This window comes from Panthera uncia, chromosome F2 (assembly GCF_023721935.1).
Source record: "Panthera uncia isolate 11264 chromosome F2, Puncia_PCG_1.0, whole genome shotgun sequence".
Classification (NCBI taxonomy): domain Eukaryota; kingdom Metazoa; phylum Chordata; class Mammalia; order Carnivora; family Felidae; genus Panthera; species Panthera uncia.
In genome coordinates, this window is record NC_064812.1 from 10,934,375 (window position 1) to 10,956,585 (window position 22,211).

At 50.5% G+C, this 22,211-nt stretch overlaps 1 protein-coding gene across 4 annotated transcripts in view; it reads left to right on the forward strand.

Annotated features, from left to right (window-relative positions):
• Positions 1 to 1,082: 1,082 nt before the first annotated feature.
• The window catches only part of ASAP1 (ArfGAP with SH3 domain, ankyrin repeat and PH domain 1), a 313,407-nt gene continuing 292,278 nt past the window's right edge, over positions 1,083 to 22,211 (forward strand). For 2 of the 4 annotated variants that reach the window (XM_049633464.1, XM_049633467.1), the window contains exon 1: positions 1,083 to 1,192. In XM_049633464.1, the coding sequence (XP_049489421.1) occupies positions 1,134 to 1,192 (59 nt within the window). In that variant the 5' untranslated portion in view covers positions 1,083 to 1,133. The remainder of the gene's footprint in view (positions 1,193 to 22,211) is intronic. The other 2 variants (XM_049633465.1, XM_049633468.1) reach the window with 1 other exon arrangement.

The following is a 22,211-nucleotide window of genomic DNA, read 5'->3' on the forward strand; positions in this document are numbered from 1 at the left end:
TTATTTGCTTGGAAATAATAGCGTGGGGAGAGGAAGGATTGGTTGTGAGTTGATGGCGGTCGGGGCTGGGTGGTAGGTGCACGGCTGTTCAGGATATTCTCTGTTTTTGTGTCTACAAAATTCTCTACAGTAAAAGGTTAAAAAAAAAACCCGTGGAGATGATTCTCGCTTCAGTGTGGGGGGGACCAGATTGCAGGGGGAGAAGTGGGGATGAGAGGAGACCAGGAAGGAGGCAGTTGTAGGCACCCAGGTGGGAATGGTGGAGGCTTGGTCCCGGGCTGTGTTGTGAGGATGGGGAGAGAGAGAAAGAGAGAGAGAGAGAGAGAGAGAGAGAGAGACCGAGAGATCTTTAGGAAGAGATCTTTAGGAAGTAAATGAGACAGGACTGGGGATGGATTAGGAAGACGGTGGGTCAAGAGTGTCCCCAGGTCCTGGCCCCAATGGAGGTGCCACTCTGAGCTAGGGATCCCTGGAGAAGGACCCAGCAGGTGTCTTGGCTCATCTTGTTTTCACTCCCTACCTCTATTTCTCCTCCATTCTGCAAATATTGAAGCTGTTCCCTTACGTAACACCTTTTATCCCAGACTTCCTGTGCTCTGTGCACTCAGCAATTAAGCTTTGGTATGCATGCATTAATTAAAATCCTCTCTCAGGTTCAGAGGGGCTGTCCTGAAATATGTATATTCATATGGCTGTACCTCCTCCCTGGGCTGGTTCCCTGGGCTGGGGGAACACCTCCACGTTCCCCGTGGGCACAGAGCTGCTTGGGTCTGTCTGTCGCACCTGTGAGCACGCTCTGATTTCATGTTTAGAGAAATTAATGACTTGTAAATTGCTCTCCGCTGTAGAACTAGAAATAGAACACACGAAGGCTGCCTGAGCATTCGCACAGATCCAAGAGTGGCGATACCAGCTCCAAAGTGGATCGCCGAAACCGTGGTTTGCTGGCTCTTTCCTTCCCGTTCCTGGACGGCCACTCGGTGGTGTAGGAACATTCCTAACGAGGATGCCAGCCTCCAAATGAAATCGCGTGTTGGTCTGAGACCATGTCTTCTGCCCGGTCCCGCTGGATGACGCTTGTCCCCTTTTCTCCTGCCCCCATCCAGGTAATTTTCTGATGTGACGGCTGAGACATGAGATCTTCAGCCTCCAGGCTCTCCAGTTTTTCGTCGAGAGATTCGCTATGGAATCGGTGAGTGGCCTCAGCCCATCCTGTCCAGAGCGCACAGCCTGGGAAATGTGGAGGGATTCTTGGGGCGGGGGTTGAAATGCGAAATTTGAGCAAACTGCGGACGAGAATCTGACAGAGACACGGTGGGTGTCAATATTAGTGGCAAACACATGTGTGGCATTTGTAAGGCTTTTCAGAGTGCTTGCTGCCACATCACCTGTGTCCTTTGTGCAGAAGGAAATGTGTCAGGGTGGTGGCACCGGATGAAGTCAGGAATAGTAACAAGGATGACACTTGTCAGGGATGGGTGCTATTTTCAGCCGAGCGACTCTTAGAAACATCGTTCAGTCCACCCAGTAATCCCACCAGGTAGGAATTGCTACATTCATTTTACAGGTAAAGAATGTGCCCAGCTGGATTTGAAGTCAGTTTTTCCTGACTCCGGGTCTCCTGCCTTTTTCTTCTCTGCCATGTTGCCTCTTGGTGGAGGTATGATTTGCCCCATTTTGCAGCTGGAAATACTGAGGCCTGGTATAGGGGCATGTGATGGAATCCAAGGCATCTGGCCTCAGTGGGTGGAAGTTTGTGTTAAAGGATGATAAAAAATTAGAGTGGGCAAGAAGAGGCAGAGAAGAGTCATAGAGTCTGAGAATCTTAAAGTTGCCAGGGTCACGTGACGCAGGATGGGTCTGCTGTGACTGGTGTTTCCCAGAAACCAGCTTGGTGTGGTGGAAAGAGCCTGGGTGCTGGAGGGAGTGGTGGAATTCTGGCTTTGCCACCAACTTGCTGTGTGACCTCAGGCAAATCACTGACCTTCTCTGTTTCTTTCATCTCTGAAAGGGAAATCATCATATTTATGTTTTACATTTTTGCACGCAGGTTAGACAAAACTAGACAATAACGTGACTTGCGTACAGGAGGCACATATAGAGCGTCGTAATTGTTTCAATTTTTAGGATAAAAATAGTTTTTAAGTATAAGACAAGCAAAAGTGTCCTGAACGGATGAGAGAGACTGGAGGCAGGGAGACCAACCTGAGGGGCTTCAGTGTGACCCCCAACATGAATTGACAAGGAACTGTTCCTACCTTCCAGGGTCAATGAGGCTTTGTATGCTTATGTTCACAGTTTATCTGTTGGGGGGGGAATACACAAAGTCATGTTTCATTGTGTTTTGTTTTTAAGTCAAGAGTCCAACACAAAAGTGATAGTTTTGCAGGGGTCTTTTCAGGTGATATTAATTATAATTGCAAGGATTATTGAGGATTAGGTTTTGCTATGAATCCTGTAAAATCTAAATGAACATTGGCTTAAAGAAGATATTAGGTATATTTCTCCCTTACCTGAAAGTTCAGACACAAGTCGTGCAGGGCTGCTGTGGCAATCTGCGCGACAGCCGGGCATTTGCTCTTTTTTCTCTGCCATGTGGGCCTTCATTCCCAAGTCACCTCATGGTCCATTGTAGCTGCTGCTGCTCAGGACATCATATCTGCCAGCAGGAAGAAGGCAAGAGAAGAAGAAAGGCAGGCTCTCTCCATTTAAGGATGCTTCTGGGTAATGCATGTGCTGCTTCTACTTATATTCTGTTGGCTGGAATTTAGGCTCTGCACAGCTTCAAGGAAGGCTGGGAAATGCGGTCTTCATTCTACGAGACCACGTGCTTGCCAAAATGGAGAGTGGCTCCTTGTACACAAAGAAGAGAACCCTAGAGGACAAACCTTTCTTTGCCAAGCAAAGAGTTACGGAAAGATTGCTTTTAAGAGGAGAGGCTCGGGGGCGCCTGGGTGGCTCAGTCGGTTAAGGGTCTGACTCTTGATTTCGGCTCAGGTCACGATCTCCCGGTTTGTGAGTCCGAGCCCCTCGTCGGGTTCTGCACTGACAGTGCGGAGCCTGCTTGGGATTCTCTGTCTCCCTCTCTCTCTCTGCCCCTCCCCTGCTCACTCACTCACTCACTATATAAATAAATAGGTAGAAGGAAGGAAGGAAGGAAAGAATGAAGAGTGAAAGAGAGAAAGAAAGAGGAGAGGCTCTGTGGCCAGATTGCTGGTGTTTGAACCCTGGATCCACGGATCCCTGGATCCGTAGTTAACGTGACCTTGGGAAAGCCACTTAACCTTTCAGGGCTTCAGTGAAATGATACTTTGTGCATCTTTATAAGGGTGGCTTCGAGCATTAGAGGAGTTAAGGTAAAGCACTTGGAACAGTGCCTGGAATGTACATAATTGCTGTCAAAGCGTTAGCTCCTGTCGCTTCTGCTGTTAACACTACGGCTTCTGTTACCACCATTACTCCTCTCCTGTTACCACCGCTGCTTTCACAGTCACTGATCCTGCTGCTCCTACTGTTGCAGCCCCCTGTCCTGACTCCCTCTCCTGTTACTTCTGCTGCCCTGGCTGCTGCTGGTACCGTGGCCATCACTACTTCCACGACTTCGAGTGTTAGTGCTGTACCTCTGTGGTTGGCCAGGCACCGCACCCACGTTCTAAACACAGCGTGGCAAGTCTCGTTTTCCCAACATGAAGCAAAGAGTAGCGAGGATAGGTAACTCAGGAGGTGTCCTGCAGCTGGCAGGGGCGTGGCTTACCCCCGGGTGGTGAGGGTAGCGGCAGGAAGGCAGCCTGAGGCCTGCTCCTGAGGTTCCGCGGATGTTCCCTTTCCCCGCCTGGGTGCTGGTGACACAGGTGTAAAAATTCCTTGGATGGCACACCTGTGACACAGGTAATGAAAAAAAAAATTTTTTTTTAACGTGATTGTTTATTTTAGAGAGAGAGCAGGGGAGGGACAGAGAAGGATGGAGAGAGAGAATCCCAAGCAGGCTCTGTGCTGTCAGCGCAGAGCCCGATGCAGGGCCTGAACCCACGAACCGTGGGATCGTGACCTGAGCCGAAACCAAGAGTCGGACGCTTAACCGACGGAGCCACCCAGGTGCCCCTGTGACACAAATAATTTTATGTATTTATGTTACACTTCAATAGAAGCACATCATGGGGCACACAGAGCATGAGCGAAACCCACACCTGCCTGCTTGGCTCTCTTTAAGCTGCTACCTTTGTTTCTTTTTGTTCGTGTGTTGGCTCTTTTGTATGATGTCTGCCTCCACTGCTTATTATCTAGGTGCCAGGGGCCTGGGCCAGAGCGCTTGGGGATACGAAGGAGCAAGCAGCAGGCGTGGCCAGTTCTCGTGGGGCTTTCAGTTCAGAAGCAAAGCAAAGGGCTAAATGCCATACAGATCAACTGCCCCAGGGTCAGGCTCCGCGTGCAACCCCCCTGGGGCCACAGGAGGGTGTGCAAACTAGTCCTGCCACACACAGGGTCTGTGTCTGCTAAGATAACGTAGGTGTCCCCCTCAACCGCCTCCTCCGACAGGCAGGAGAGATCCAGCATCTGGGGGTGAGCCGATCATGTGAGGGCGACATCCGGTAACAGAAAGCTGGTTCCTCCCTTGCCCGTTAACCACCACTGAGAAGGGGTCAGCTCTGCTTTTTCGTGTTTGTCACTCTGACGATTGCTATGCTACACTTGGTGTCCGTGGAGCAGAGGAGAGTCGGAGCTGGGAGTTCAGGAGACAAGAACGGGGATCCCACAGGAGCAGAGATTCTCTACATGCATTGAGGCCTAAGTCCAGCGACCTCATACTTGGTCTGGTGGGTTATTAATGTGAACGCATGTGTGAACGAATGGCTGAAATCGCACCTCGCCACGGTGTTATTGCCACTCCTGGGAAAGCTCAGGTCCGGGGGAGTGAAGAGTAACGTGGTTCCTTTTTCTCACCCCACATACCACCAGGGGAGCAGTTGGAGGCAGAACTGAATTCTGAGGCAGCAGTAGAAATCAGGGTTTTCCTCCGGATGTGGAAAGTAACCAGCCGAAACTTGAGACCCTCTGTTAGGAGGTTTACCAAGCCCCAGAGAAACCTTCGTGACCTCCCCCACCCCCGCCTGCCTTTGCTTCTCCAAAGGGTCAAGGCAGACGCCCCGTTGTTATCATGCTGCCAGCTGTCAACCCAAATTGAATTTCCCTGAGCCTGGTTGATGTCCCTTTTTGGCCACAGGGCAGGGGTCAGGAATGAAGGCTGTGCATGGACGGGAAATGTGTCCCTCGGGCTGAACGCAGAAGCGTTGACCTCTCAACTCTGAGCTGCATTTCTAACATTGTTGGGAGGGTTGGAAAGCCTTACGATTTCTGGATGTAAAAGAAAAAGAAATGTGTTTTGGAAAAAGCGCATTCGAGTTCCACTGTGAAAGCCCTTTCAGTATCATTGAGGCTGCTCACAAGTCACCGGGTTATTGCATGGCATTGGCCATTCCTTGGTTAGATACCTAAAGGGAAGAACGTTTCACCTGGATGACGGTTTGGGAAATCGTGTTTCTGATCTTGATGGTCTCCCTCCCTCTCTTCACCCCCAACCCCGGTTCAAATATATTAAGCAGCTACTGTGTGCCAGGCCCCCTGCTGAATCCCTGGGAAACAGACGAATAAGATCCCCTGCAAAGCCTCCCTGAGCTTCTCATTCATTCACTTAAAAAAAATTCATTCTGCAATGTTTATTGAGCACCTAATTTGCTCTGGTCTCTTGTCAAGATTAAAGATACAGTTCCTTGGGGCGCCTGGGTGGCGCAGTCGGTTAAGCGTCCGACTTCAGCCAGGTCACGATCTCGCGGTCCGTGAGTTCGAGCCCCGCGTCAGGCTCTGGGCTGATGGCTCGGAGCCTGGAGCCTGTTTCCGATTCTGTGTCTCCCTCTCTCTCTGCCCCTCCCCCGTTCATGCTCTGTCTCTCTCTGTCCCAAAAATAAATAAAAAACGTTGAAAAAAAAAAAAAAGATACAGTTCCTTCTCCGACCGCGTTTGTACTTTATTAGTTTCTTCACTCGCTCACTCAAACACATTGTCAGCACCCTACTACGTGCCAGGGAGTTGGCTCCAGTTCCCGGGACCCCGAGATGAACAAAATACCGCTTCTGTCTTGCTAGAGCTGGAAGGCCAGGCAGTGTTGAATTCATCTCTAGGGCTGCTCTAACAACATACTCCAAACTTGGTGATTAAGACAAGAGAAGTTTATTGTGTTGCAAAAAAAAAAAAAAAAAGAAAAAAAAGAAAAGAAAAAGAAAGAAAGAAATTTATGGACACCGGTCACCTTGGAATAAGGGCCTGCCCTACTCAGGTGTGACCTCATCTTAATTTATGTCTTAATTGCATCTGCAAGGACCGAGTTTTTAAGTAAACTCACATTCATGGATACGGGCTCCAGGACATCAACATTTGGAGGGGGGGTGGGGTACACAATTCAGCCTGTCTCAACTATATACAATGATGCAAAGCCCCTACCAGAGCCTCTGGAGTGAGTGTGATCATCTTCCCCTTCCTTCCTTCACTTTCTCTCTGCATCTAGAAGGTACGCACCCTCGAGGTCAGAGACTGTGGCTCTGAGCAAGCGATTCTGGATTTTGTGCCAGGGAAGTGAAGCGGACATTTTCATGGCGCACTTACAGAGAGAGTCTGGTGTGGTCCGAGTGATGGGCGGGGCTCTTTCCCGCCACTGTCATTTGTTCTTGTTTCTTGGGGTGGTTGATTGAGGGTGTCATGGGGACACCTGCCTTGACCGGAAGGCCTGGCTTGGTGGTTAGAACTGTGGCCTCCTATCCTGGTTCAGCTCTTGCTGGTTTTGTGAACCTGGGTACATTTGTTCACCTTTCTCTGTTTCAGGCAGCCTGTCTGTACCTCACCCTAGGGGTCTTGTGAGGACCAGGGGGGATCGGATCTATGAAGCATTCACAAGAGCACCTGGCCCATCGTAGCTATTTGGTGCTCATTGATGAGGACTGTGCCAAGGAATATGGCCCATCCAGGAGAGACGGCTTGCCCAGCTCATTCGCACATTCCCCTCGATGGAGACTTGTTCAGTACTTACTAAAAAATTTTTTTTTCATGTTTATTTATGTATTTTGAGAGAGAGAAAGAGCTCAAGTAGGGAAGGGGCAGAGAGAGAAAGAGAAAGAGAAAAAGAGAAAGAGAGAAAGAGAAAATCCCAAGCAGGCTCCACACTGTCAGTGCAGAGCCTGACTCAGGACTCAAACTTACAAGCTGTGAGATCTTGACCTGAGCCGAAATCAAGAGTCAGGAGCTTAACCGACTGAGCCACCCAGGCCCCCCCTTTGGTTCACTATTTAATGCCGCTCACCGTCAGAACATTTCCGCGTAATCTTTCCTAAGGAAAGGCTTTTGGAAATACAGAAAATATCCCCGCCTCCACCCCAGCACGAAGATGTGCATTTAAAATGGTAAACAGTTGTAAACAAGATAAAAGCCTGCCCTACAAGGAGGATTCAACAAATTAGAACAAAATGATAAAAAAAAATTAGGGTAAAATACTGAAAAACAATGTAGTCATTAAAAAAGATTATGATCACTTTTCTAAAGTTATGAAATGTGTGTAATCTAAATGTTACGTTAAAAAAAAAAAAGTTAAGTTTTAGGGCACCTGGGTGGCTCGGTCCGTTAAGCGTCTGACTCTTGATTTCAGCTCAGGTCATGATCTCTCGGTTTGTGAGTTTGGGCCCCACGTTGGGCTTTGTGCTGACAGCACAGAGCCTGCTGGGTTTCTCTGTCTCCCTCTCTCTCTCCCTCTCCCCTGCTCTGTCTCTCTCTCTGTCTCTCTCAAAATAAATAAACCAACATTAAAAAATTTTTTTAAAGGAAATAATTATTTTTTAAAAAGTTTCATTTTTTGAGGCAGTGAGTTAATTTCTCTGCGCTTCGGTTTTCTCCTCTGTAAGATGGAGACAGGTCACAGTACCTTCCTGACCTAGGACTGAGGATTAAGTGGGAAAATACACGTGAAGCACGTGATGGGCCCCTGGCACGTAGTAGGTGCCCGCCAACTGCTAATTGTTGTCTTTTCTTTATCATTTGGTTTAAATCCTGTGCAAAATGTTCTTAGTAAAATATTTAGAATCAGTAACACAGACAAAACGCACGCATTGTCTCTTTCAGATACTTAGTCAAAGGGGCTGCGTCCTATCGCTCAGCAAATGGGGAGCAGACCCTGTGTCAAGCACTCTTAGCCCACAGTGCGGTAGGTCTCTGTCTAGGGGTGTGATCAGAATCCCTTTCGAGGGCTTTTAAAAGAATACAGATGCTTGGGGATGCCGACTTAATAGATGTGTGATAGACCCCAGGCATCTGCAGTCTTAAAAAAAGTTCCACAGGTGATTTTGATGCTCAGGATTGAGATAAGGCACAGTCACTCCCCTCGAGAAGTTTGCAAACCAGATGGGAAGATGGGAACAGCGGGTGCATTAAGAGATACAGCGTGATATGAGGAAGATACAAGTTCTACAGAATGGGGCTCCCAACCCTGGCTCCCCTGCAGAACCCTGTAAAGATAAAGCCCCCCCGGTGTATGGAATCAGAACCTCCCAGGGTGAAGCCTTTCCAGGAATTCTGATGGTCAGCTCGGTGCAGTGCTGTTGGCGAGGATTCTAAGCGGTAGAATAAGTCAAGGGAACCCAGAGGCTCCCTTTCGCCCTGGGATTGTCACAGAAGCTCCCTCTGTGGAGGTGTGGTTCCGGGTCAGGCTTTTGACAATGCCTCTCTGTGTCTCATCTTCCCGTCTCCCTCCCTCTGCCTCTAGCACTCGCCTGTGGCACATTGGGTAGATTGTGAATCAGGGTTCTTCCAAAGACATTGTCTCTAAGCCATGGGGCTGATATGTTTCTTCTCGTTGGTGTTGATAAATGCTTTAACACACACACACACACACACACACACACACGCACGCACGCACACACACACACACATAAATGTATTATTTACTTACCTAAAGCATTTTTAATTGTGCTGAAATACACATGACCTAAAATTTACCATCTTAATGATTTTTTTAAGTGGTATTAAATATATTCATGTTTTTGGGCAACCATCACCACTATGCATCTCCAGAACTTTGCTCATCTTGCAAAACTGAACCTCTGGCCCCATTAACAATTCCTCACGGCCCCCTTGCTCTAGCCCCTGGCAGCCAACCAGTCTGTTTTCTCTCTTCATGAATTGGACGACTCCAGGTGCCCCATAGAAGGGAAGTCGTATAGCACTGGTCTTTTTGTGACTGGCTTATCTTACCACAGTGTCTTCAAGATTCATCCGTGTCGCAGCACACGTCAGAATTGGCTTCCTTTTCAAGGTTGGCTGATATCCCATCGTTACGGACGTACCACAGTTTGCTTCTCCATTCTTCCATTGATGGACACGTAGATTGCTTCCATCTTTTGACTGTTGTGAATAATGCAGCTGTAAATAGGTGCACAAATATCACTTCAAGACCCTGCTTTCAGATCTTTTGGGTATATACCCAGAAGTAGAGCTGCTCGATCATATGGTATTTTTATGTTTCTTTTTCTTTTCTTTTCTTTTCTTTTTGAGGAACCTCCCTACCGTCTTCCGTAGCGGCTGCACCATTTTAGATTCCCACCAACGGTGCACAAGGATTCTGATTTCTCCACATCCTTGCCTACACTTGTTATTTTCTGTTTTTGTGATACTAGCCATCCTAATGGATTTGCTGGTGAGTGCTTTTCGCAAGGACAAATCACTGTCAGCTTCATATTTCATTTATGTTATGTGGGCCAATTAAGCAATTCCCAAGCATTTATTTATGCTCTAGGCACTGAGTATACACACCTGAATAATACATGCATGATTCTTGCCTTCGAGGCTCTCGGAGTGTGTCGGGGGAAATAGATACATGGCAGGTAATTTCTGGCCAATACGGAAGGTATAATACTGTTTCCTTAGGTAGCATGTGAAGCCTTGAATATAGTTAAAAATGGTAGGAAATGATGACTGAATGTAGTGGCTTGGTGTAAAACACATGAGGTACATTATTCAAGTGGATTTAGGGGTCTAGATGTTTGGGCTGTTCAGCAGAACTTTCTACAATGATGGATGTTCTGTGTGGTGTCCATTAGCCACATGTGACTGTTGAGCACTTAAAATGTGCTTAGTGCAACTGAGAAATGGAATTTTTAAAGTTTACTTAACCTTTTTTTTTTTTAAGTTGATTTATTTTGAGAGAGAGAGAGAGAATGCACAAGCATGTGCTCAAGCAGGGAAGGGGCAGAGAGAGAGGGAGAGAGACAATCCCAAGCAGGCTCTGCAATGTCGACACAACGCCCCCCCCCCCCCCCCCACTCGGGGCTCGGGCTCAGTCTCCATCTCAAGAACCAGGAGATCATGACCAGAGACAAAATCAAGAGTCGGACGCTTAACGGACTGAGCCAGCCAGGTGCCCCCAAAGTTTAATTAGTCTTAATGAATTGAAATTGAAATTGAAATTAGCCGTAAGTGGCTAACGGCTAGCGTGCTGGACCCGCACAGTAATAGAGATTCTCGCGTGGTTCTCAAACTGGAACAAGCACGTGCGTTACCTGGGGATCCGGTTAAAGAGCAAACTCCCTCTGCTGTTTCTGATTCCTTCAGTTTGTAGTGAGGCCGAGCACTCCGCATGTTAAGCAACCACCACAGGTGATTCTGATGCAGGTGCAGCCTGAGAAAAGACGAGTCTTGCAGTTTTGAAACTTTTGTATCCGCAGAATATTTTGTTCATGTGCATGCTAAGAGAGGGCTTAGTGTATAAACCAGATGGGAACAGAGCCGCTGTGGCACAGGCAGGGCCGCAAGCTGGAGCTCCGAGCACATGGGGGACCATGCCCCCCCCCCCCACCTCCCCGAGGAGGCTTCTTGTCCAGCACAGCCTCACCTCTTCATGAATCTGCGACTCTGGGAGATGCAGGGTACGATTGGGTTTTCCAATAGCCATATGCATGCCAGAACCAATTTTTTAAAAGTTTTACTTACTTATTTATTTTGAGAGAGACAGAGACCGGGCGAGTGGAGGGAAAGGAAGGACGGAGAGAGACTCCCAGGCAGGCTCTGCACTGTCAGCTCAGAGCCTGACACGGGGCTCGAACCCACGAAACTGTGAGATCATGACCTGAGCTGAAACCAAGAGTCAGGTGCTTAACCGACTGAGCCACCCAGGCGCCACCCAGAACCAGTTTAAAACTGGTAGGTCCCCCTGGAAACACAAGTGGAAGAAACACAATGTTTAGTTCAGGCTACTCGAACAGAAGTACGGCAGACTGAGGGGCTTCCAGAACAAACATTTATTTCTCACGCTTATGGCGGCTGGGAAGTGCAAGATCAAGGTGCCGGCAGATTCCAAGTCCAGTGAGAGCCCACCCCCTGGCTCACGATGACTGACTGTCTTTCCACTGTGTCCTCACATGCTGTCTGGGGTCCCTTTGATACGGACACAAATGCCAATCATGAGGGCTCCACCCTTATGACCTAATCACCTCCCAGAGGTCCTACCTGCTGATACCGTCACACTGGCGGTTAGGGTCTCAGCAAATGAATCTGGGGGGACACAAACACTCAGCCCATAGCACACAATTGATACACGAGTGGGCCATTTCCTTCCTTGCCCTGGACATTAACATCTTGGCATCCCATGAGGAATTGCAGAGCAGTGGTTATGAGCACTGAGTCTGACCTGTATGTGAATGCCAGTGACACCCTCAGAACTTTACTGGGTGGTCCTAGGCAAGTTTCTCCATCTGCAAAGTGGGGATAACGATATCTGCCACATAAGTGACGATAGTCGGCCCCCCCCTTCTTTTTTTGAGAGAGAGAGGGTACAAGTGAGCGAAGGGGCAGCGAGAGAGAGAGAGAATCCCACAAGAGAGAGAGGGAGAGAGAAGTGGGGCTCACCTGAAGCGGGACTCGAGCTCACCCCATGGGGGACTCAGACTTACAAATCGTGAGATCATGACCTGAGCCAAAGTCAGATGCTTAACTTACTGAGCCACCCAGGTGTCCGGCCGACCCATGAACAATAGAGGGGTTTGAGGCGCTGACTCCTCCCTCATGCTGTCAAAACTGCATATAACCTTGGACTCTCCCCACAGCTTTACTACTAATAGCCTACTGTTAGCCGGAAGCCTTACTGCTAACATAAATCGTTGATCAGTATGTATTTGGTATGTTATATGTATTCTTACAGTCAAGTAAGCTGGAGAAAAAAATGTTGAAGAAAATCATAAGGAAGAGACAATGCATTTACAAGGCTGTACAGCATTCGTCGGAAAAAACCCACACAGTTCAAACCCGTGTTGTTCAAGGATCAACTATGCATGCAAAACCCAGCAGTTGGCACTTAACTCTCATTAGTATAACAACAATAACAGCAATAATCATAGCTGACACTGAACATTTAACATGAGCCAGGCGATTTACTCTCTTAAGCACTTGCTACTTATTAGCTCATTTAATCCCACAACAGCCCTGTGAGGCAGATACTATTATTTCTGTTGTAAAGACCGGCTGACGCTCGTGGAGGTTTGGGAAGTTGGCTGAGGACGTGCTGCTGCGAAACGGCAGAGGTGGAGGTCAGTTACAGGGAGTCTGGCCCCGGAGCCTGGAATGCCTACCATTTGCTACGTCCCTACATCATCCCTGGGTCCTCAGGAAAGCTGTTTAAGAGGAGACCCCTCCTCGAGTCTCAAAGCTTCAGAATTGCTCTGCGGGTCGGCTCAGATCCCGGGAGGCATTTGCCCCAGCTGGCCACTCCGTCCCCCTAAAAACTCTGTTTTCTTTGGACTTGCATGGCACCGTTTGAATTTCTTCTTGGGACCCTGCCCCTTTGCTCAGCCTCTCAGCGGGGCGTCCCTGGCTCCAACCGACCTCACGGTGTTTTTGGAGACCCTGTGTGTGCTAACTGTATACTTCCAAACTCTGTGTCCGCTGAACCTCTCCTCTGAGTTCCAGACTTGATTATCCCAAACACCTGATTAATATCTCCATTTGGAAGTCTAGCAGGCACCTCAAGATTAAGCTGGCCAACATGGGTTATTCTTTCCACTGCTCCTGTGTGGGATCATGCTTTGCCCCGGCTTAACACCCATCAGTGGCCCCGATGCCCCCTGCCCGTTTTACCTAAAATGAAATCCAGTTTCGTTACCATGGCCCACAAAGGCTCCATTTCCTCAACAGCATTCAGTTGTCAGAGGCTGTGAGCACTGGCTGTCTCAGGACTCTGCCTCGCGCTGTTTCTCTGCCTCTAGGACCACTCTCCCTGCACCTCCTGGCCCCCAAACCCCTGCTCTTTGTAAGAGTGACAAGTCTTGTCCTAGAGTCTCAGCTTACATGCTGCTTCCTCAGATCTTTCCTCGCCACTGCATTCCCTCTGGCTGCACCCTGCATGTTTTCTTCTAGCACTGCAATAATCTGGAATCATTTGTTTACTTGTGTGTGTCTGCCCCGCCCCCCACCAAGACCACCAGCTCCCAGCAGACAGTGGTGATGGCTGCTTATCCACTAATGTTATCCCAGTGCCTGGCATAGAGCCTGGCACATAGTAGATGTTCAGTAAATACAAATCGGTGAAATCATATCAACGGCCCGTGAGCTTGATCATCAACATAAAATGCCATTTCTAGGCTTGTTACTTGAAGAACCCTTTCACAGCTGAGGTGGTCTTCGTATGTGTATACAGTGATCGAGAATTGGATGGGACCCGGCCTTTTGTACGGACCTTGGTCTCTGTTTGCACATTTTTTTCTTTCCCGGGTCATCCATAATGTTACAACTTAACAAAGATCGTCTTAGAGAAAGCAGCAGCCTTGGATACTCAAGTGATTCGGTTTTGGTTTAAAAGGAAGCTAGGAGCTAATGCATTTTGCAGATATGAATAGAGAACGATTTTCTCCATTAAAAAAAAAAAAGATAGGTAACACTTTGTGTGGGTTCCCAGAGTGCCAGAAACTCCCAAAAGGGCTTCTCTGCAAATATTTGGGGTTTGGTGCTCATAAACAACACAGGTTTTCCTGAAAATTGATCCACACAGCAAGAACGCACCATAGCTTGCAAAGTGGAAACGTGCTCGCCAGGCTTCGGCGAAGTGTGGAGTTAGTGTTTTGGGCCCAGCGGCAGAACCGCGGGCGGAGGCATGCCAGTTCCTGCAGACCGGTGATTAACACGACTGGCTGCAGGGACCGTGAGCCCCGCCGTGCGCTTCATCACTGCTGCCGTTTCATCAGCTGCAGGATGATTGACTCTTAGATGCCCGAGCCACAGACCGTGGCCTGGGCGAGTCTCCTTCTAGCTGCTTCTCCCGGGCGAGGTCCAGGGGTCAGAAGTGTCCAAATGGCAAGGTTGGTCAGGAGAGGAGATTGGCGATGGGTTTTTTGCAGGTAATTCTGCCAAGTTTGGACCTGTGGTTGTGTGTGTGTCCTTCGTGTGCCAGGCCCTGGACTCAGACCCGTGGCAGGCGTGGCGGCTGAGGCTGCTGTCCGAATTCCCTCGTGCCCGCTCCATCCTACCCAAGCCCGGTAATGGGGCACGGGCAGGCCGTGCCTTCGATCACAAGGGAATGTATAGCTACTGTCTTGGTTTTGGGTGACAGGGACCCAGTTCAGACCGGCCGACACAGTAAAGGGATTTACTTGCTCACATTGAGAGAGGAGGTAAGGGCTAAAACCTGGCCCCAGAAATGGTTGGCTTCAAAGGTTTGGTTTCTCTTTTTCCCCTCCGCACCACCACTGAACGTCACCCTTCCTCCCTCACATCCCAGCAGTGCGTTCTCCTGTGCTGGCTTCGTCCTTGAGTTCTGCATGCTGCAGTTTCCGGGAGCTGGCCTACAGTCGCTAGCCTAACAACCCCAGTAAATAGAGCTTTTCTTCCCAGAAGTTCTAGCAAAATCTCTGAATCGATTCCCCTTGGTCCAACTTGGGTCACGTGTCCACCTCACCTGACCATCCAGAGCTGGGGGAGGGGTGTACAGTCAGCACCATGGGAACAGGGAAGGGGCGGCTTCCCCGAGGGAAACTTGGAGTACAGTCATCAGGAGAAGGGGGTACTGGGTCCCAGGGAGACAAACACGGAAGTGCCCGCATCACTAACCAAGTGAAGTGGAGATGGAGAGAGCCAGCGAGTTCTGGCCGGCTTCCTTAGAGGGGTGTGCAGGAGTCTGCGTTCTGCTTTGGCTCTTTTATTCATTGTTTGTTTGTTTAATTTATTTTTTTTAATGTTTATTTTTGAGAGAGAGAGATAGACAGAGCATGAGCAGGGAGGGGCAGAGAGAAGGAGACCCAGAATCCGAAGCAGGCTCCATCCAAAGCCTGGAGGCTCCATCCGAAGCATGGAGCTGTCAGCACAGAGCCCGACGCGGGGCTCGAACCCACGAGCTGTGAGAACCCACGAGCTGTGAGATCCTGACCTGAGCCGAAGTGGGATGTTTAACCGACTGGGCCGCCCAGGCGCCCCTGCTTTGGCTCTTTCCAATGACCCTCCGGCACAGCAACGTCTGGCCCACCTCGGGGATCCCTCCAGGCCATTATTTGTGTGCGCTGAGAGTCAGCCTTGTGTTCCCCATCCTCTCCTCTAACCTCCTTTGTGCAGCTCCTCCCATCAGATCACAGGCAGAGTTCAGACCTTGAGCCCCGCCTTTGACCACCAGTCTCTTCTGAAATGTGGGTCTGGGTCTCTGCCCCTGGCGTCTGGCACAGCAGCCCCGCAGATCTCGTACTCTTTCCGCGAGAGCATCCTCCACCCGGCAGGCCGGAGTTTGATGGGTTGAGAGGTGGATCCGAGGGTCAGGAGACAGGGTGGTGACACTGTGGAGGCCCCTGCCTGTGTGGTTCCCTTGTCCTCAGATAAGTATAAACCTTTGCCCACCCTCGCCCCCCTCCCTAGGGGGGCCTGCCCCTGCTGCACCACATCTCTGTGCTCACCTCTCTTTGTCTGCCCTCCAGCCAGACTCGGGTTCTGTTGGTTCCCTCCAGACCTCTATTTTCTCCATTCCTGGGACCTTCCCAGATGCCGCCCTTGGCAGGGAGACCCCCCGGGGCGCCCTTCCCCTCTTCCCCCTTTTTCTAGTGAGTTCTTGCTCATCCAAGTCCCAGCTCAAAGGGCTCTTCCCTGGGGAAGCCTTATCTGACACCTCCTTCCAACGTGGCTAGCTTTGTCACAGTGCACCTCCTGTGCAACTCCCCATGTTCTTTGTGTGTGTGTGTGTGTGTGCGTGTGTGTGTGTGTGTGTCGGGGGGCGGGGAGTGTATATGACCATCTGGCTTTTATTCATGTCAGTCTTTCTCCCTAGGTTATAACTGCCACAAGGGTGGGGGTGTCACAGTTTTACTTACCACCATCTGTAGGGTCACAGTGCCTAGCACAGAGTGGGCGCTTAGTAAATGTTTGTTGAGTGAATGGGTGACTGGGCACTGGGGAGCCACTGAGGGATGTGACATGTGAGAAGATGTCTTGCCCGAATTCCCCCATGCTCCACCCTCTCTGAAGCCCACATCTTCTGACTCCCATCGTCCCGCTTTCCCGCCTCTGCCCGGCAGTGGGGCTCTCTGAGTAGCAGGAGAGGGAAGGTGACAATTATCACAGGGGATGAAGGGTTGTCTGCAGACCGGGTCGTAAATTACATAGCAACACTGACAGCTTTGATGTTGGCCCTGACAGTTGTGATCACCCCTTCCTTCTGGCAGGTCTTAGGCACGTGTGTTTCTTTTAATCAGGGAAGGCCTTTCCTGCTGGTAACTCGAGGTCATTCCATTTCACCTCGGGGTGTCCCATCTATCTGGTTTGGGTCTTGGATCGCTCTTGGATTGAACGCCATGATCTTATTTGGGGATAAAGCAACTGATAGAAACTGGAAGGAGCACATGTAATCTTAGAGGGCTCTGGCTCCCCCTTGCCAGGAGTTCAAATGAAAGTTCACATGAGTTTGACCGGTACACAGAGGGCAGGCAGTCTTCACAGGAAGCCATAAGCAGGGCAGGTGGCCAGTCCTGGAGAGGAGCCAGGGGACCTGGGTCCTTCTGTGGTCCCCAGACTGATGGGGAGATCCTCTGGGTAAGTCCTTCTACCTCTCTGGCAGAAGTGTTCCATACAGTTGGACATCTTTCTGTCATAAGCTGTGGAACAGAAAGAAAAGCCCACAGCTGGGGCTGGCTTCAGGCACTGTTGGATCCAGGGACACCATTAAGGTTGTCTGACTTGCTCCCTTCATCTTACTGTGATTTATACGTAACCGTTAATAAGAGACTCTCCTGACGCTTCCTTGCTATGTGACCTTGGGCAAGCCACTAGCCCCTGTGAGCCTCAGTTTCCTCCTGCAGTGAGGATTCAATGAGCCAGTCCACGAAAGCAGTTAGCACCGTGCCCGGCACATAGTAGGTCTTCTTGGTTCTGCGCCCCTTTCTGCTGGCTTCGAAATCCACAGGCAGGCTTTATTCTTGTTGGACCCTAGTGATTCGGGGCTCACAGCCTCCTGGCTTCTTGTGTATCGTAAAGAGAGTGTCCCTTTCCCAAAAGCAGTCAGTGATACGGGTGTGGGTCTCAGGCTCACTGGCAACAGGCCCGTGCTACTGGCCAGAAAGGGGTCCTCCTGGTGGCAGGAGCTCAGGGAGACCCTCAAGGGAGAGGCCAGAGGAGACAGCAGCCTATCTGCCATGTTGGGCAAGGATGGAGTGGGCACCAGGCTAGGGGTGGCATGTTATTCCCAGGGGAAGACCGAGTAAAGAGCCTTGCTAACCCTTGTTTTGTGAAGGGGGATGCCAACAGAGAAGGTGAGAGTTAATGTGTATTGACCACATACAACATGCTCCTCCGTGCCTCTGCACCTTTGCACATGCTGTTCCCTCTGCCGGGGATGCCATGCCACCCCCGCACACTCCCATTTCAGTCCCCAAGACCCTGCTCTTCTGCAAAGCGCCCCCTGGCCATAGCAGCCACCACCACTGCCCGCCTCCAGCCCCTCTCCCCTGTCACTGCTTTTCCATTTTGGAACAAGCTCTGGGGGGTGGTAGCACCGTGTCCTGGGAACGCAAAAGGAAATAAATCACAGTGGCTACGTCAGAATTACTTTGGTCCTTCCTCTACCTGAGGGCTATTCGTTCACGTATTCCACAAGTATTTAAATTAAGCATCTTCTCCTTTGCCAGACATTGCTCTAGTGACTGGGGATTCAGTAGGTAGCGGGAGAGACAATAAAGCCAATAAATAACATTAATGAAGAAGTTAATTTCTGGTGGCGTATAATTTAAGAAAATCAGCGATCGGGGAGCAGGGTGGGAGGAGGGAGGCTGTGGAGTGTGGCACAAAGGATGGAAAGAAGCAAAGAGGAAGAGGTCTGGGTCCGGGAAAGTCCAAGTGAGGGGACAGCAGGTGAGAGACCCTCAGAGTGGCACATTCCGAGAGTGACCACCGGACACAAGGCTGCAGTGTGGGAAAGGAGGAGGAAGGTTTGAAAAGTCAGGTCATGGAGATGGGCAGGGGCTGGGTCAGGTAAGACGTTGAGACCACGTAAGGGGCTTAGATTTTATCCTAAGTGCTTTGGGAAGGCATTGTTGCAGCTCCTTGTCTGACCTTGGGTCCGCGATCCTCACGGAACCCTGCGCCATCAATATGGTAGCCGCTAGCCGCGTGGGGCTACCCAGCACTTGAAATGTGGTTGAACAGAATTGAGACGTCCCTTGCCTATAAGATAGGCCAGCTTTCAGAGACTCTGAATGGAAAAAAAAAAGAATATCAACTGTGTCATTAATAATTTTTCTATTGATTACATGTTAAAATAATATTTTGGACGTGTTGGGTTAAGTAATGTTTATTATGAAAACGAATTTCACCTCGGGGCGCCTGGGTGGCTCAGTGGGTTAAGCATCTGACTCCTGATGTTGCCTCAGGCCATGATCTCACGGGTTCATGAGTTCAAGCCCTGCATTGGGCTCTGTGCTGACCGTGCGGAGCCTGCTTGAGATTCTCCCTTTCCCTCTCTCTGTCTCTCAAAATAAATAAACTTTAAAAAATTGAATTTCATCCCTTTTGACTTGTAACGTCGTGATCAAAAATCTAAAATTATACGCATGGCCTGTGCTGTACTGTATTTCTTTTTTTTCTTGTATTTCCGTTGAACAGCTGTACCTTAGAAGCACCCTCAGCCATTGCTTCTATCTGCCTGGACTCTGATTACCTCTTGACCTGTCTGTCCGCATCCCTCTTTGAGGACTGACTGTATCTGGTCAGCGGTCCTTTTCCAGGCGTGGAGTCCTCAGGAACAGCGTTGGTGCTCTGTTTGGATCTCCTTGGCACCCACGGGTTCCCATGTGCTGAGCGCCCAGGACTGTGCCTTTCGAGGCTCCCTCTGCATTCCAGAAGTGCTCAGCGTTAACTCTCTGGGAGCAACCCTCAGCCCATGAAGGACAAGAGTTGGGGAATAAATGCTCCAGTTCCCTTGCCCGGTACGCACACAGCTCTGAAGTTCTGTGGCCTTTCCCAGAAGTCTCCATGGGATCAGACGTTGTTGCCCATGGTGATAACCTGCTCTTTGACATACCCATACTGGCTCTCCTCCCTTCCTCGTCTTATTTCCCCATTCATCTGCCTGGGTGCATTTTCTTCCAGTCTTCGTGTTGGGCTCTGATCGTGGGGGAATCCAGCCTGAGACCTGGGGTGCCCAACACATAGGTGTTTGATAGGAGGAGAGGAATCGTCTCTCCAGCACATCACTGGTGACGGCCATAGGGGGTGGGGGGTGGGTGGCAGGGGAGTGGGCTTCCTGGCTGGTCTTCTCCAGCTTCTGGACTTCTGAGCCAGAGGACAAGGGGCAAGGCTGGTTGCCAGGCCTGGGACGTGGTGTCAGGCCGGTTCCGGGTGCCTCCGGCTGCCACACCCGGAGGGACAGTTGAGTCAGCGGCTGAGTCAGTGAGGACAGAGCAGCCCAGAGAGTGCTGTCCTCCTTTGCCAGTCTGGCAGTGGGACCCGGGACGGCCTTACAGCTGCAAGGCGGGGAGGAATGTCCAACGCATGCCATGAGACTGCCCCTGCTTCAGATGCCAGCAGTAAGCCCCAGGGCGACCTCTGACTGACGGGCTGTAAATTTGGGAGTTTCCATGGCCCCCTAAGCAGGTTCTATAATTTGCTAGAATGGCTCACTGAACTTACTTACTATTTCCAGTTTATTATAAAAGATACAACTTAGGAACAGCCAAATGGAAGAGGTGTGCATCGGGGCAGGTTGGGGGGTGCACAGAGCTTCCAGGCCCTCTCGGGGCTCCCTGCCTTCACAGCCCATTGATACGTTCGCCAGCCCAGAAGCTCCCTGATCCCCATAGTGTAGGGGTTTTTAGGGAGATTTCATGACACAGGCACGATTGACTAAATCCTTGGCCATTGGCGATTGAATGGTCTCCGTGCCCTCGTCCTGGGCTGGAGATCTTTCTGGTGATCATCCTGAAGCTGTTTCGCCTCCTACCCGCGAGTCATCTCTTTAGCGTACAAAAGACGGGCAGTCGGCAGGTTGCAAGGGTGCTAGGGGCTCTGTGCCAACGACTAGAGACGAAGACCAGATGTATTTTCATGATCCCACTGTGGGCCATGGTATTAACGAGATCAGGTGAGGACACGTGTGAACACCTTGGCTGGCAAGCTGCCTGGATCGCGGCATGGTGTCTGTTGACATGTGTATAAGAAGGAGGGAGGGCGGGAGGTGATAGATCTCGCCGTGTAGAACCGCTGGGATGTGTCTGCTCTTCAGCGGGTATGCAGAGCACCTACTGTGTGCTCTTGTTGGAGCCTGGTTGAGCCTTCTCAGCATTAAACCCCGCAGCTTAGAAGCTCTCCCTGGCTTTTAGGGCAGAGACCAACTCCTCGGCCTGACATCCAGGGCCTGCCTTGGCGGGCCTGGCTCCCCGTCTGGCCTCAGCTCTTACCCTGCCCAGCAGGCAGCCTCACTCTCACGCAGTGAGCTCTTTGCACCACCGCACGTCTGCTGTGCTTGTCAGGCCTTCACACACCTGTGCCTGCTGGCCCCTCTGCTGGGACACCCTTTGCCAGCCATCCCACTAGCCAACTTCTCCAGGAGGCATCTCAGCACCACCGCCTCCAGGCAGTCCCTCCTGATTCTCTCTTTACCATTGCCCTGCTGCTTTTCCATGTCCCCTGTACCTGTTTCTCCTAGCGCATCAGCCACTCAACAGATACATATTAGGCACTTACCAAGTTGAGAGGACTGCACGGTCAGCTCCCTGCTGGCATCTACCAGCATTGATGAATTGCCGGATGCTGTGCTAGGCGCCCTACTTGTACCGTCTCATTCAGTCCTCACGGCCGCCCTGTGCGGTAGGCCCTGGTATGAACCCCGTTTCTCAGAAGTGGAAGGGAGGGTCCAAGAGGCGAACAGAGACAATAAGTAGCGGAGCAGGATGCGTAACCCAAGCAGTCAGACCCCAGGGCTCTTGTGCTTTGCTGGGAAACAATATCGTTTTTTATTGTCGTGCGTTATACTGCAATTGTCTGTTTACTCTGCCTCCCCGGATCAGTCCGGGTCCCAGCAGGAAGCAGATGGCACACTCAAAATAGGATAATTCGAGCAGAGTTTCATAAAGGACTCATTGGAGAAGTGTGGGCGGGGGGTAGGGAAGCCGCCAGGGATGGCGGGGCACTCCAGGCGCCTCTGAAGGGGCGGGGGGAGGGCTCTGGGAAGCGGTGGGCACAGAGGCTTGTCCAGAAGACCCTCAGCCAGCATCTGAGAGGGTGTGGGAGTCTGCAGAGGAGGGGAACACCGCCTCCCTGCATGTTCTGCTCCCTGCATTCCCTTCCAGAAATCCCACTGGCTAAACCCAAGTGGAGGCCGGAGGGCCAAGAGGCCCTGTGATGTGTTCAGAGCAGATCAGGCCCCTAGAGTCCAGCGGAAGACAGGGAAGGGTCGGGAGGGGGCCTGGTGGACCCGAGGGCCAGCTCGGCCCTGATCCTACATACCCCCAAGACACCTCACACAGAAGCCATGAGGCTGGGTACTTGGCATGTGTAAATAGTGAGTGCCTGGTCTTCAGTGAAAAAGGCTGTTTCCAAAATGTCTGCCTCTCAATCATGTGTGGACTCAGGAGTTTGAGTGGGTATGTATGGGTCTGTCCACATTCTTTCTTTTTTTTTTTTTTTTTTAATGTTTTTTAACAAGCTTATTTATTTATTGGGGCACC